We start from the raw sequence: 12199 nt of genomic DNA on the forward strand, positions 1-12199 counted from the left end.
AGTTAAATGTTCCTTTAAGTTCAATATTTGTAACTTTGTAAAGTTAATTGAACACAAAAAGTAAGTTTTCATCTCTAAGGCAAAAAAACAAACAAACAAACAACAAATTGAGTGAGATTAATGAAAATACATCCATAAAATGAACTACAGCCCAAATACACCTTTTAAAGAGTAATTCCTGTTCTCCAGCTCCAGCTTCTGTTTTTTTTATCGGTGTAACAGTTTAAAAAGCTAACTGGGTGCTGCAGCTGCAATCGGTTTTCATCATTTTTGTCACATTGCTAGTGTGCGCCTCCAGATTTTAGGTCGATTCTGTCTGTCCATATTCACACTGAGTGATATAATCAACCCTCTTGCATCAAATACAAAGACCAGACCCGGAAAAGGTTTTGAAAATGTTCTCAGTTGTACAACCTGTTTGTTTAGAATGTGTTATTGTGTCAGTAACTGGAAAATCTTCAGGGTTTTTCACAGGAATTTCTATGCAGCTGTTTCATCTTGCCGTTGCAGGTTGGAACTTGTTCCTCTGCCAACTTGCTGGTTTAATCCTGTTCACATAACTTTCCAGTGTGAAGCCATTAGAAAAACAGATGCTTCACCTTTATTCAGTTAAAGACAAGAAGCCACACATTGAAAACAGAAATTATTTCAACCAACTTAACTGAATTGCTTCAATTGGTCACACGAAATTCAATTATGTTTATCCAATTGAATTTAATAAGTTTAACCACCTCAGTATATTATGTATATTCAACTCCATTTACTAAGTTCAGACTCAATTTATTAAGTGTTTTTTTCACTTTATTTCATTAAGTATGTTTAAATTGACTATTTTAAGTCAGTCTTACTCAAATCATTTAGTTTGCTTCAAATAAAGAAGTAAACTGACAAAGAATCTCTTTTTTCAAAGGTTTTTTTTGGCTAAGGCAACCTTTTTATTAGAGTAGTTAGACAGGAAGGTGGATAAGGACAGAAGGAAAATACCTGTGATAAAGTTCATCAGGCCGGGAATCGAACCTGCGATGGCCGCGTAGAGGATTAAGGTCTCCTTATGTGAGTTGTGCTCCACCAAAGCATCCTGGTTGGTACAGGATCTGTCCCTGGTGAAGCTTGCATCATGACTTCAGATGTAGGAAACTTAATCAATAATTTTGATGAACTTAATTGAACTACTTGTTACCAATTGAAGCAATTCATTTAAGTTGGTTCAACTATTTTCTTTTTTCAGTGTACAGGATGTTTGAAAAGCTAAAATAACATGGTAAACATACATTTTAAATAATTTTAATTGAAGTTGTGTTTTAAAAACAGTGTGAGTGATAATGTCATTTTGGATATTTTAGCTTTTTAGTTTGGAATAACTTAAAAGTTTGACTTGGCTTTCTGTTGAAGTAAGTGAAAGAGATTTGAGTTATTTATCAGAAAATAAAAGATTTGAGTAAGAGAGACTTAAATTTGTCATGTTAAACTTAATGAATTAAGTTATAAAAACTTAGTAAATATAGATTGATAAACATTATGAATTGGGTTGGATTATCACAGTATATTGAGCTGGAAAGACATAGGACACAAAATTGTCATTCAACTCAATTATTTCAGATAAAGTCAAAGTTAAATGTTCCTTTAAGTTCAATATTTGTAACTTTGTAAAGTTAATTGAACACAAAAAGTAAGTTTTCATCTCTAAGGCAAAAAAACAAACAAACAAACAACAAATTGAGTGAGATTAATGAAAATACATCCATAAAATGAACTACAGCCCAAATACACCTTTTAAAGAGTAATTCCTGTTCTCCAGCTCCAGCTTCTGTTTTTTTTATCGGTGTAACAGTTTAAAAAGCTAACTGGGTGCTGCAGCTGCAATCGGTTTTCATCATTTTTGTCACATTGCTAGTGTGCGCCTCCAGATTTTAGGTCGATTCTGTCTGTCCATATTCACACTGAGTGATATAATCAACCCTCTTGCATCAAATACAAAGACCAGACCCGGAAAAGGTTTTGAAAATGTTCTCAGTTGTACAACCTGTTTGTTTAGAATGTGTTATTGTGTCAGTAACTGGAAAATCTTCAGGGTTTTTCACAGGAATTTCTATGCAGCTGTTTCATCTTGCCGTTGCAGGTTGGAACTTGTTCCTCTGCCAACTTGCTGGTTTAATCCTGTTCACATAACTTTCCAGTGTGAAGCCATTAGAAAAACAGATGCTTCACCTTTATTCAGTTAAAGACAAGAAGCCACACATTGAAAACAGAAATTATTTCAACCAACTTAACTGAATTGCTTCAATTGGTCACACGAAATTCAATTATGTTTATCCAATTGAATTTAATAAGTTTAACCACCTCAGTATATTATGTATATTCAACTCCATTTACTAAGTTCAGACTCAATTTATTAAGTGTTTTTTTCACTTTATTTCATTAAGTATGTTTAAATTGACTATTTTAAGTCAGTCTTACTCAAATCATTTAGTTTGCTTCAAATAAAGAAGTAAACTGACAAAGAATCTCTTTTTTCAAAGGTTTTTTTTGGCTAAGGCAACCTTTTTATTAGAGTAGTTAGACAGGAAGGTGGATAAGGACAGAAGGAAAATACCTGTGATAAAGTTCATCAGGCCGGGAATCGAACCTGCGATGGCCGCGTAGAGGATTAAGGTCTCCTTATGTGAGTTGTGCTCCACCAAAGCATCCTGGTTGGTACAGGATCTGTCCCTGGTGAAGCTTGTGTAAATAAGACCATAAAATGAACTATAGCCCAAATACATTTTTCAGAGTGCAACGTTATTGTTGTGTAGTCTGTGAACTCTTAGTATAAACACCAGCTGTAAGCAATTTTACAAATGTTTTTTTCTTTTATTTTCAACCAAGATATGCTGATTTTACATATTTGAAAACCAAATAAGTCTGAAATAATATGCATGGCTGAAGTAGCAGAAAAAAGACCAAATCCAAAAGAAATCAACAGTTGATTGCACTCTGACATTGAAAAATTGAAAATCCAAAATGAAGAATGGTTCAAACACATGTGAAGCATCAACAAAGTTTATTGGGGCTTATGGAAATAACAAACATGTCAAAAATTTATTGTGCAACACTGTCACATTAGTAAACTCAATACACAAGTTGAATCCCTTGAAGCAAATGTAGTTGAAGAAACTAGAAGAACTAGGACAAAACAAAAATACAACCTTATATAAGTATGTATAAAATTTATAATTTTATATATACTCAACATACCTTTGCCACTGACTGAGAAAATTAAATTCAAAGACAACTTAATCAAAAGTCAGTTGATACACTTACTAAGAAAAATTAAAAACATTTCAACAATTCAAATGTACTTAAAATAATAATTACACATTGTAAGCAATCATATCAGAATCATATCCCCAAGCACTACAGTGATGTAGTGCCAGGGGATGAACGTGCTCTGAGATGAAGCACCTAAGGGGCGGGGCTTCGATTCAGTATAAATAGCTCTGTGAGCTGAGCAGTAAAAAAGCTCCTAGACACACTTGTCAGAAGCCAAGAATATTACCGTGTCAGTTATCTTCATAACTCAACTTCACCAGGTAAGGAATTATTGCACATCTAAAGATAAATATATGCTACTTTCACAACAATTGTGCCTTTGTTGTGCTCCATCACATGGTAACTTCTTCCACGTCCTTATACTATCTTCATTGCTTATTTTGTAGCTGTTTTGTTCTGAAACTTGTGTTCCTAATCACCCAGTTTTTTGCACTTGTCACATGTGGAATTTCTGTTTATGTCTTTCCAATTCATTTTTCCTGCTTCATGTATATTTTGCATGTTGCCTATGACTGTTGCTCATGGGGAGAAACATTTCAGTAATCTAAAACTAATAGAAAAAATGTAAGCAACCTCCTTGCATACTGTATGCAGACTGTTGGATGTAAAATTCATGAGCAGTAAATATTGTGCTAGTTAGGGGGGGCAATTAAATTTTTTGTCAGGGGGCCCAAGATTCCTGGCAGCGCCCCTGCTACCAGTACAGGCAAATTATATAAAACATATGATTTATTCTTAACTCTATGAAAACCTATTTATTGACAATAAGTTTACTATAATTATGTATGTATACAAACTAATTTAATATAACAAAGGAGGGATACCTTAACAGAGGTGTGGTGCAATAAGTTCACTTGAAGTAATTACTAACAGCAGTTACTTCAATTACTTTACCCACACAACCCTAACATTCTTGCAATAAATCTATGTTGAACATTTTGGCTACAACTCCCCTAGATAGCATATACTGAAGATGTGTCTAGTCATTTTTTAAACATTTTACATTCTATTAATAGCTGTTTTCCAATGTTCTATTTCTTTTCCCATACTTACCATGCTTTCTATTGACATTCATAATTATTCTTATTACTGAAACTTCTCAGAACGTGTTCATTCTTAATTCCACGGGCCACCATTATTCCAACTCCCAGTGTTTGTCTGACTCCCTGCTAGCTTAGTGCTAGCTTCCCCCTCCCAGATTCACACACATGCCTGCCCTTCTGCCTGCAGGAAACGCTCCTTCTTCATGAACATTTCCTCTCCTTCTTACCAGGAAGCAGTAGCTAATCTGAACTCTTCCTCAATCTGTCCCTGGTCACGTCTCTAATTATCCTCCTCCAACAATAATGAGTCCCCTCAATCACTAATTCTCCCTCCTTCTTGGAACTTTCCAAGACTTAGCTCCATAACTGCTCACTTAGCTTTTGAATTTTTTTTACATTCCTTCATGACTCTTCAGGCCAGTTGCTAGATCATGTAAATATATTCTTTCCAGATATGAATGACCTGGAACATTACACTGACCAAAACTACACAAGCAACATATCGATTAACAAATAACATTATTATTTCACAACACATTTAAGTCATGTTATTTAATGTTTTTTTCATGCAGGAAACATGGACAAAGGTGTTACTCAAGTTGCTGCTCTTGGTCGGCCTTTTACCTTAGGCATGCTTTATGATGCTAGCAAAGATCAAATCATCCCAGGTAAGAATGAACTTCTTTATGTCAATAAGTGAACCAACTTATAGACGTGTTGTTCACTTATGTCTATAAGTGACATAGACATAATGTCTATGTGTTTAAGTGAACCAACTTATGTCTATAAGTTATCTATCACTTAAAAGTTAAAACTTTTAACTTAAAGAACTTTTTATTTTGGCTTTACTTGAAATGCCGTGTTCATATCCTACGTCTGATGTCATGACACAAGCTTCACTAGAGACAGACACTGTACCAGTCAGGGTGTTGTGGTGGTGCAGGAGTAGAGAACAACTCACAAAAGGACACCTTAGTCCTCGACATGGCCATCGCAGGTTCAATTCCTGGCCTGTTGACCTTTGAGCTTTACCACATGTCTTCCCCCAGTTTCACTACCCTGTCTAACTACTCTCAAACCAAAAGCCACCTGAGCCAAAAAACACTGGTAAAAAAAGAAAGGAAAAAAAATATATATATATATACTGTATATACTGCTCAAAAAAATAAAGGGAACACTTTAAGTGTTAAACACCTGTTTAAGTGTTCCCTTTATTTTTTTGAGCAGTGTATATACTGTATATATATACATACATATATATATATATATACAGTACAGACCAAAAGTTTGGACACACTTTCTCATTGAATTCAATATATATATATATATATATATATATATATATATATATATATATATATATATATATATATATATATATATATATACAGTATATGCTATATATAAACAGGAAAATTTGGCGCTGTTGAAATACCTCTTACAAAGAGTTCCATGCATTTCTAAAACATTTAACACTGGTGTAAGTGTGAGCTGCTTAGCAATAAAGTAGAAATTTACTGACAGACAGAAATATCTTTTTTTCAGAAAATCTAGAAATCATTTAGAAATTTTCATCGAACAATTTTTGTTTCAGATAACCACATGAATCATTATGCAGATTGAATGCTGTCAATTTATACACTTAAAAAAAACACTTCTCTACCAGCAATAGAATTTTACTCAATATAAATTTATATTGTAAATATTGGCAACCAGAACTGACAGTATTTTACCATAAATTACAGACTTTTTTTTGGTTTGTTTGTCTTTTACAATGTAGCTGATGCAAACATTCAACTCTACTTTTCCACTAGAAGTGTGCAACACTGCATATTTTAGAAATGATGCTACACCAAGTAAATTCAGAGCCATTATTGCCAATACCAATATCAATACTTATTACTTAAGTATGAAATATTATCAAACTTCTGACCTTTAGCCTGTGTTATGGTTTTTCCTTTGACATATTTTGTTAAAACTTTAGACAGACAGAAAATTAGAAAAGGTTTATAGATGTCGATAAAATACGTTAATGACATATTTACATGATAAACAGAATCAATAGGAAAAAACAACAAATTTGTGTGTATTGATGTCTAAAGGGCAAAAATATAATTTGAAAACAAATCAAAGGATTCATCTTTTTACAGTCCAGTTGAGAAACTACAATACAAAAATAAAATACATTTTAAGAAGGTATCTGAAACTAATGTATCAATCTTATCATGCTAAATAATTAGTATCTGATACTAATACTGACTTGGTATTGATAATATGGATATTTTTGGATTGATTTGCCCATTTCTCCCATTCACACAAACATAATAAATCATTGTGAAAAAACCCTGAAACACCAATGTCTTCATCGTAAAGAATAAGAATAGCTCAACGCTTGGCACAAGATTCAGGGCTACCAAGTTTTATGAAACGGGCAAAAAAGTTTCTGCAAATTTTGTCGGCAGATGGTTGAATGGAAGGACCAAGATACTGTATATGTGACAGCCATTCAGAAACATTGAGAAGCTGGAGGTAGCCAGTTATGACTACTAATTCTTGCCCATTTAAATAAAATCAGTAGACACTAGAATTGGAAGTGCTTATTACTCTGTGTCCCAAATAAAACGTTTGGTTTTTTTTTAATAATTTTTTTTTTTTTCATTTTTATGGTGAAGTAATGAAAACTGTGCTGGGTTTGCTGTAGTTGCTGTGCAGCAGCGAAGGAGCACTGCTGCTGCTGTGCAGAGCTGCTCTGGTGTTTTAGAATCATGACAACAAACTAGCAAAACGTGAAGAACTTTGCACAGTTTTTCCGCCAAACTAACCGACTGTGTTGAATAAAGCTGTTGGATGCAGGTAATGTTTGCTAAAACAGTGTTTGAGCTCTTGCGTGGTGATTGGGCAAACAATCTGGTGCTGGTTGCCTGAGGCGGAGGTGTGGTAATTAATGATGCCGGTAGGCTGAAGAGAGTCTCACAGCTTGAATTTACGCCTATAGGCTACATGTTTGATTTTTTTAAAAATTGCTTGAAAATATATGCAGCTAATCCTACAAAAGTCTGTTTAAAGTTTCCACAGACCCCCATGCCCCCCAAAACAACTTATTTTCTTCAAAGCTCAGAAGTGAACAAATTTATATAAAAAAAGTTATATTGTTTCCCTAAGAAACAATTTATAGGTGGCAAGACATATAACCCAACAGAAAAGCAAGAATATGTTTTTGTCTTGCTTAAATACCTTAACTGTGTTTCCTTCTAATTTGTTTTCTGATATCATGTTTTAAAGGTGTCACTCTGTGGGATGAATCGACCCTACAACACATGATTATGGAAAATTCCCAGCATAGCAGTGATTTTAAAATCACCTCCTCCGATTCCTTGGACATGAGGTCTAATCTGCTGGATGTGAATGCCTCTCTAAAAGCCAGTTTTCTGGGCGGTCTGATTGAAGTCGGAGGATCTGCAAAGTATCTGAATGACGAGAAGAAATCCCACAATCAAAGCCGCATAACCTTCCAGTACAAAGCCACCACCACTTTCAAGCAGCTGAACATATCGGCTGATGAAATGAAGAAGCAGCTGAAGATTGCTGATGACATGAAGTGTTTGGCCACTCATGTTGTCACTGGTATCCTTTACGGTGCAAATGCATTCTTTGTGTTGGACAGTAACAAGATGGACACGAAAACCCTTCAGAAGATTGAGGGCAACCTCCAAGCTACTATAAACAAGTTCCCCAGAATAAGCGTGAGTGGAGAAGTTGACATCAAACTGTCTAATGAAGAACAAGCTGTGGCTGACGCATTTTCCTGCACATTCTATGGAGACCTGATTCCAGAAAAAAACCCTACATCATTCCAGGATGCACTGCTGACTTACGTCAATCTCCCAACGCTACTAGGTGCAAAGAAAGAGCACAGTGTCCCACTGAAGGTCTGGTTGATGCCTCTGAAGAATTTTGATCCATCAGCTTCCGAGGTGAAAATGGAACTGAGTACGCGGCTTTTGGGAAAGACTCAAAATGCCCTGGTAGAGCTTCAGAACTTGAAAATGAGATGCAATGATTGCTTGGCAGACAGCTATCAATTCCCGCAGATTTCCACAATTTTGTTAAGTTTCAAGCAAAAGTGTAGCACGTACGAAGGGATGCTTCAAGATCTAATTGCAAAGAAGATTCCAGGCATCAGGGCAGGAAAGGAAGACGAGAATGAGCTGTTGAGATTCTTGGATGAGAAAGAACAGTCTCCGTTCAGTTCAGACAAATTAAATAAATGGATGGCAAACATGGAAAGAGAAGTCAATGTGATCAAGTCCTGTGTTGAGGCAATGGACGGAGCAAAGATCCTCCCACAAGACTCTGACGTTGTTGAGGAGCTTCTGTGCCCCAAAGTAGAGGATGTCCTCTGCTTCGTTTTTACCTCTCTGGAAAAGTCAGATCCTTATCTTCAGAAAATGGCAGAGTACATGGAGACAATGGACTTCAAGGCCACAGGGAATGTCAGTCCAGCCACTGAGGACCTGTGGTACTTCTCAGAAAAAGAATTAACAAGAATAAGAGAAAAAGCCGCAGAGATTGGTGAACTTGCGGCAGGTCTTAAGAAGGAAGCAAAATACAGATTTGTAGTAACAGCCAAGGTAAACAAGAAATACAAAGGAGCAACCATCTACCACTACAGGAACAACAAACTGATCACGGAAGATTTTAAAAGACCCAATTTAGTTGGTTTAGAAAAAATAAAAGAAAGAAGAGATCTCCTGTGGTGTAAGTCACTGTTCATTGTTTTAATTTTTTCCCAGACCAATGTAAAATCTAATTTATCTGAGCGTCACAAGTTTTCTCAGAATAGAGCTAGGGATTTATATCTGATATGGCAGAGGAGGAGCGGACTGCCTTACAAAGAGAAGAAAGAGACGTGGCATTTAACAAAATGTGTAACATATAACAACATAAAAATATATATGACATATATTAGCCTTGTTAGCCTGGTTAGCCTTGTCACGTGACACCTCGAACATTGAACCAAAGTGTTTGGGTCTTGTGACAATGTTGAGCATCCACTTGAATTTGTTGTTATGTAGCAACAGTGTACATGAAAGCCAAATGGATACTTCACTTCTTGCACTGAAGATTACTTAGAAAATAAATATTTAGATATTGTCCCTGAGCAGATGTGTAAAGTACAAGGTTACACATTAAATAAAAACTCTACAGACCTTTTTTGAAATCGTGACCTTGATCAGGGTATCTATTTTTCTCCCCCTCAGATGCCAGCAGCCTCAATATGGATCCAGACACAGCACACCCAAACCTCATTCTCGATGGAACCAAGAGTGTGACACACGGAGACGAGCAGTCATATCCCGATAACCCCTGGAGATTTGACAAAACCTCCCAGCTCATGTTCAAAGAAAGTCTGACGAAACGCCACTACTGGGAGATGGAACTGAATATTGCCAAAGGTATAGATAGCGCTGTTGGTATTTCTTACAAAGGAATACACAGGAAAGGACGTTGTAGTGAATGGATTGACTTTGGTCAAAATACAATGAGTTGGTCTTTGGGCTGGAGGTGGCCAAACGTACAACCCATGTTCTACATAGAGCATAATAAAATCTGCACGGACAAACCTATTCCCACGACCGGCTTATCCCGTGTTGGGTTGTATCTGGATTGGCCCGCTGGTTCTTTGTCGTATTATGTAGTCAGAGGTGACAAAGTGGATCACATTCACAGTTTCCCTTGCAGTTTCGTTGAGCCAGTTTACCCATGTCTGAAAATGTGGGGAGAAAATGGTTACTTGAAACTGTGTCTGTAAAGACATTTGGTTCAGTTTGAAACAAAAAAATTTACTACAATCAATCAATCAATCAATCAATCAATCAATCAATCAATCAATCAATCAATCAATCAATCAATCAATCAATCAATCAATCAATCAATCAATCAATCAATCAGTTCCAGACTTCACATCTCTTTTTATGAGTTTTGATCATAATTTATGTTTGACCCTCATGTTGAAATAGAATAAGAATAACTACTGTTTTCATAGAAACAGTAGTTAGAGTTTTATTTGTCCCTCCTCAGTAGTTTTTTTACTGTCATGTTAAAGTGTGACCATTTTAAAAAGGCCTGTTTGACTAAAAGCTGAGAATAAGTAAGTGAAGGTGAGAAAATCTTTTTCTCTCCAGCAGACAGGTTCTGACCTGCAGTCTGTGTAACTGAATGCATTCTCTCCTTGCCATAAAGCAAGTAATAAATCTAAAGAAAGTCATTCTTTTTTGGTGACTTTTCTCTCAGAGAAACATACAGTAATTCTTCTTGTAATGAAGTGGATGGAACCCCAGTTTTCAGGTGAGGGACTTGGCAAGGCCTGGAGTTGCTATCAATAATGGAATTTGTACTGCAGATGTTTCTGAAACGGTTCAGACACCAGTAAAACATTTACCAATTGCCAAATAATGGCTGTTTTTTTGTTTTGTTTTGTTTTTTTGCTCTTGGATTGTTTCTGTAAGCAGTAGATACCCAAATGAAAGGACAAAAACAGGCAAAAAAGAACATTTTCGATAATATTTCTCCTTTATCATTAACTGTACAACTTTAAAACAATTACTTTTTTTGTAAGAAAGGACTTCTTGCATCTTTTTGCTTACAATTGGATGATCTTCATGTTTTAAATGCTTTTTTGTTCACTTATCACATCTATGGGATAGATAACAGTGTATTGTCAAACATAATTGTGACCTTCCATGATTTTATATATGATTGACATTGGAAAAATATATGATGTTGTCGTAGTTATAGATTTCATGTTACGATTTTTTGATTATTATTATTTTACAGCTTTGGTGGGGGTTTAGAGCTTTTGTGGTGTTTGATATTCAGTTTTTCCTGTACTCATGTTATTATTGATTCTTAATGATTAACAGTTATGGTTTCTTTATTAATTTCCTGCCACATAATGTGTATGTTTGACTAGTTTTGAACAACATGATTGCTTTTGAATTTAAAAAGTTATATTATTACTTCATTCATGCTACTGTTCTAATGCTTGTAGACTAATGTTTTGAAATTTAATAAAAAGAATGCTGTGAAGTAAAAATTAGTTAACAATGTTTAATCATTTTAAAATGTACACTTTATGTTTTTATTAAAGGTTTGCACTCAGTTGCAGCTCAACAGGAAATATGCTCTTCTGAGCCTCTGCAAATAAGTTAGAACAGGATGTTCAGTGGTTAGAGATGTAAGACATTGCTAAGGCAACCTATCATGGTACAGAAAGAAAGCAGAAGTTATCCAAAGGTCAATCTACTATGTTTTGCTAAGACCTAAGGGCATCTTGTCCACAGTAAACACAGAGCATATTTCTGTAGTTGAGGTGTGAATGTGCATGCAAACCTGCTCAACCAAAACTCACATATAAGCAATTTATAGATTCTTTTTGTCTGACTCTGAGCCAGGGGGTGTAATCATGTAACGTGCGATGCATCCTATATAATGAGAGGACGTTCAGCTCTAAGTCGAAGAGCGGAACCCACTGTAGCTGTTCTCCCATCTGCGCAGATATTAAAATAAAGCTGCTTTGTTCTCTCCTAAATATTAGACTTGGTCTCCTGATTTTTCTGCAACTCCACAATACAGTTTTGTTGAATTGATTTTCTGATTTTTTGTTGTCTCCAATGAATACAGTGTATTTAATTACTAAATGACTAAAAATGTTGGCCTCTAATCTTTGTAACATAATGTGGCATAAGATTTAAAGAACTCTGTATGCTGGCAGCCCCATGTTTTTGAGTTGCAGCTTACATTATATATAAATATTTTTGTGATTTCATTAACAAGTAAAAAAAGGG

The 12199-nt window shown here is 35.3% G+C and overlaps 1 protein-coding gene across 1 annotated transcript; it reads left to right on the forward strand.

Moving 5' to 3' along the window:
- The first annotated feature begins 3489 nt into the window (after positions 1-3489).
- Positions 3490-12112, forward strand: LOC102238265 (neoverrucotoxin subunit alpha-like). Its single transcript, XM_023340715.1, has 4 exons — positions 3490-3569; positions 4925-5020; positions 7635-9110; positions 9614-12112. The coding sequence occupies exons 2-4, from the start codon at positions 4930-4932 to the stop codon at positions 10162-10164; spliced, it is 2118 nt and encodes a 705-aa protein (XP_023196483.1). The 5' UTR covers positions 3490-3569; positions 4925-4929; the 3' UTR covers positions 10165-12112.
- The last annotated feature ends 87 nt before the right edge of the window (positions 12113-12199 follow it).

Source organism: Xiphophorus maculatus, chromosome 10 (assembly GCF_002775205.1).
Source record: "Xiphophorus maculatus strain JP 163 A chromosome 10, X_maculatus-5.0-male, whole genome shotgun sequence".
Classification (NCBI taxonomy): Eukaryota; Metazoa; Chordata; class Actinopteri; order Cyprinodontiformes; family Poeciliidae; genus Xiphophorus; species Xiphophorus maculatus.

What these genes read in the sequence shown, in the direction of transcription:
- LOC102238265 (XM_023340715.1), top strand. Translation starts at nt 4,930, where the DNA reads ATGGACAAAGGTGTTACTCAAGTTGCTGCTCTTGGTCGGCCTTTTACC. An exon ending in CAAAGATCAAATCATCCCAG is followed by an intron (nt 5,021 to 7,634) that starts GTAAGAATGAAC and finishes CATGTTTTAAAG; the next exon opens with GTGTCACTCTGTGGGATGAA. An exon ending in AAGAAGAGATCTCCTGTGGT is followed by an intron (nt 9,111 to 9,613) that starts GTAAGTCACTGT and finishes TCTCCCCCTCAG; the next exon opens with ATGCCAGCAGCCTCAATATG.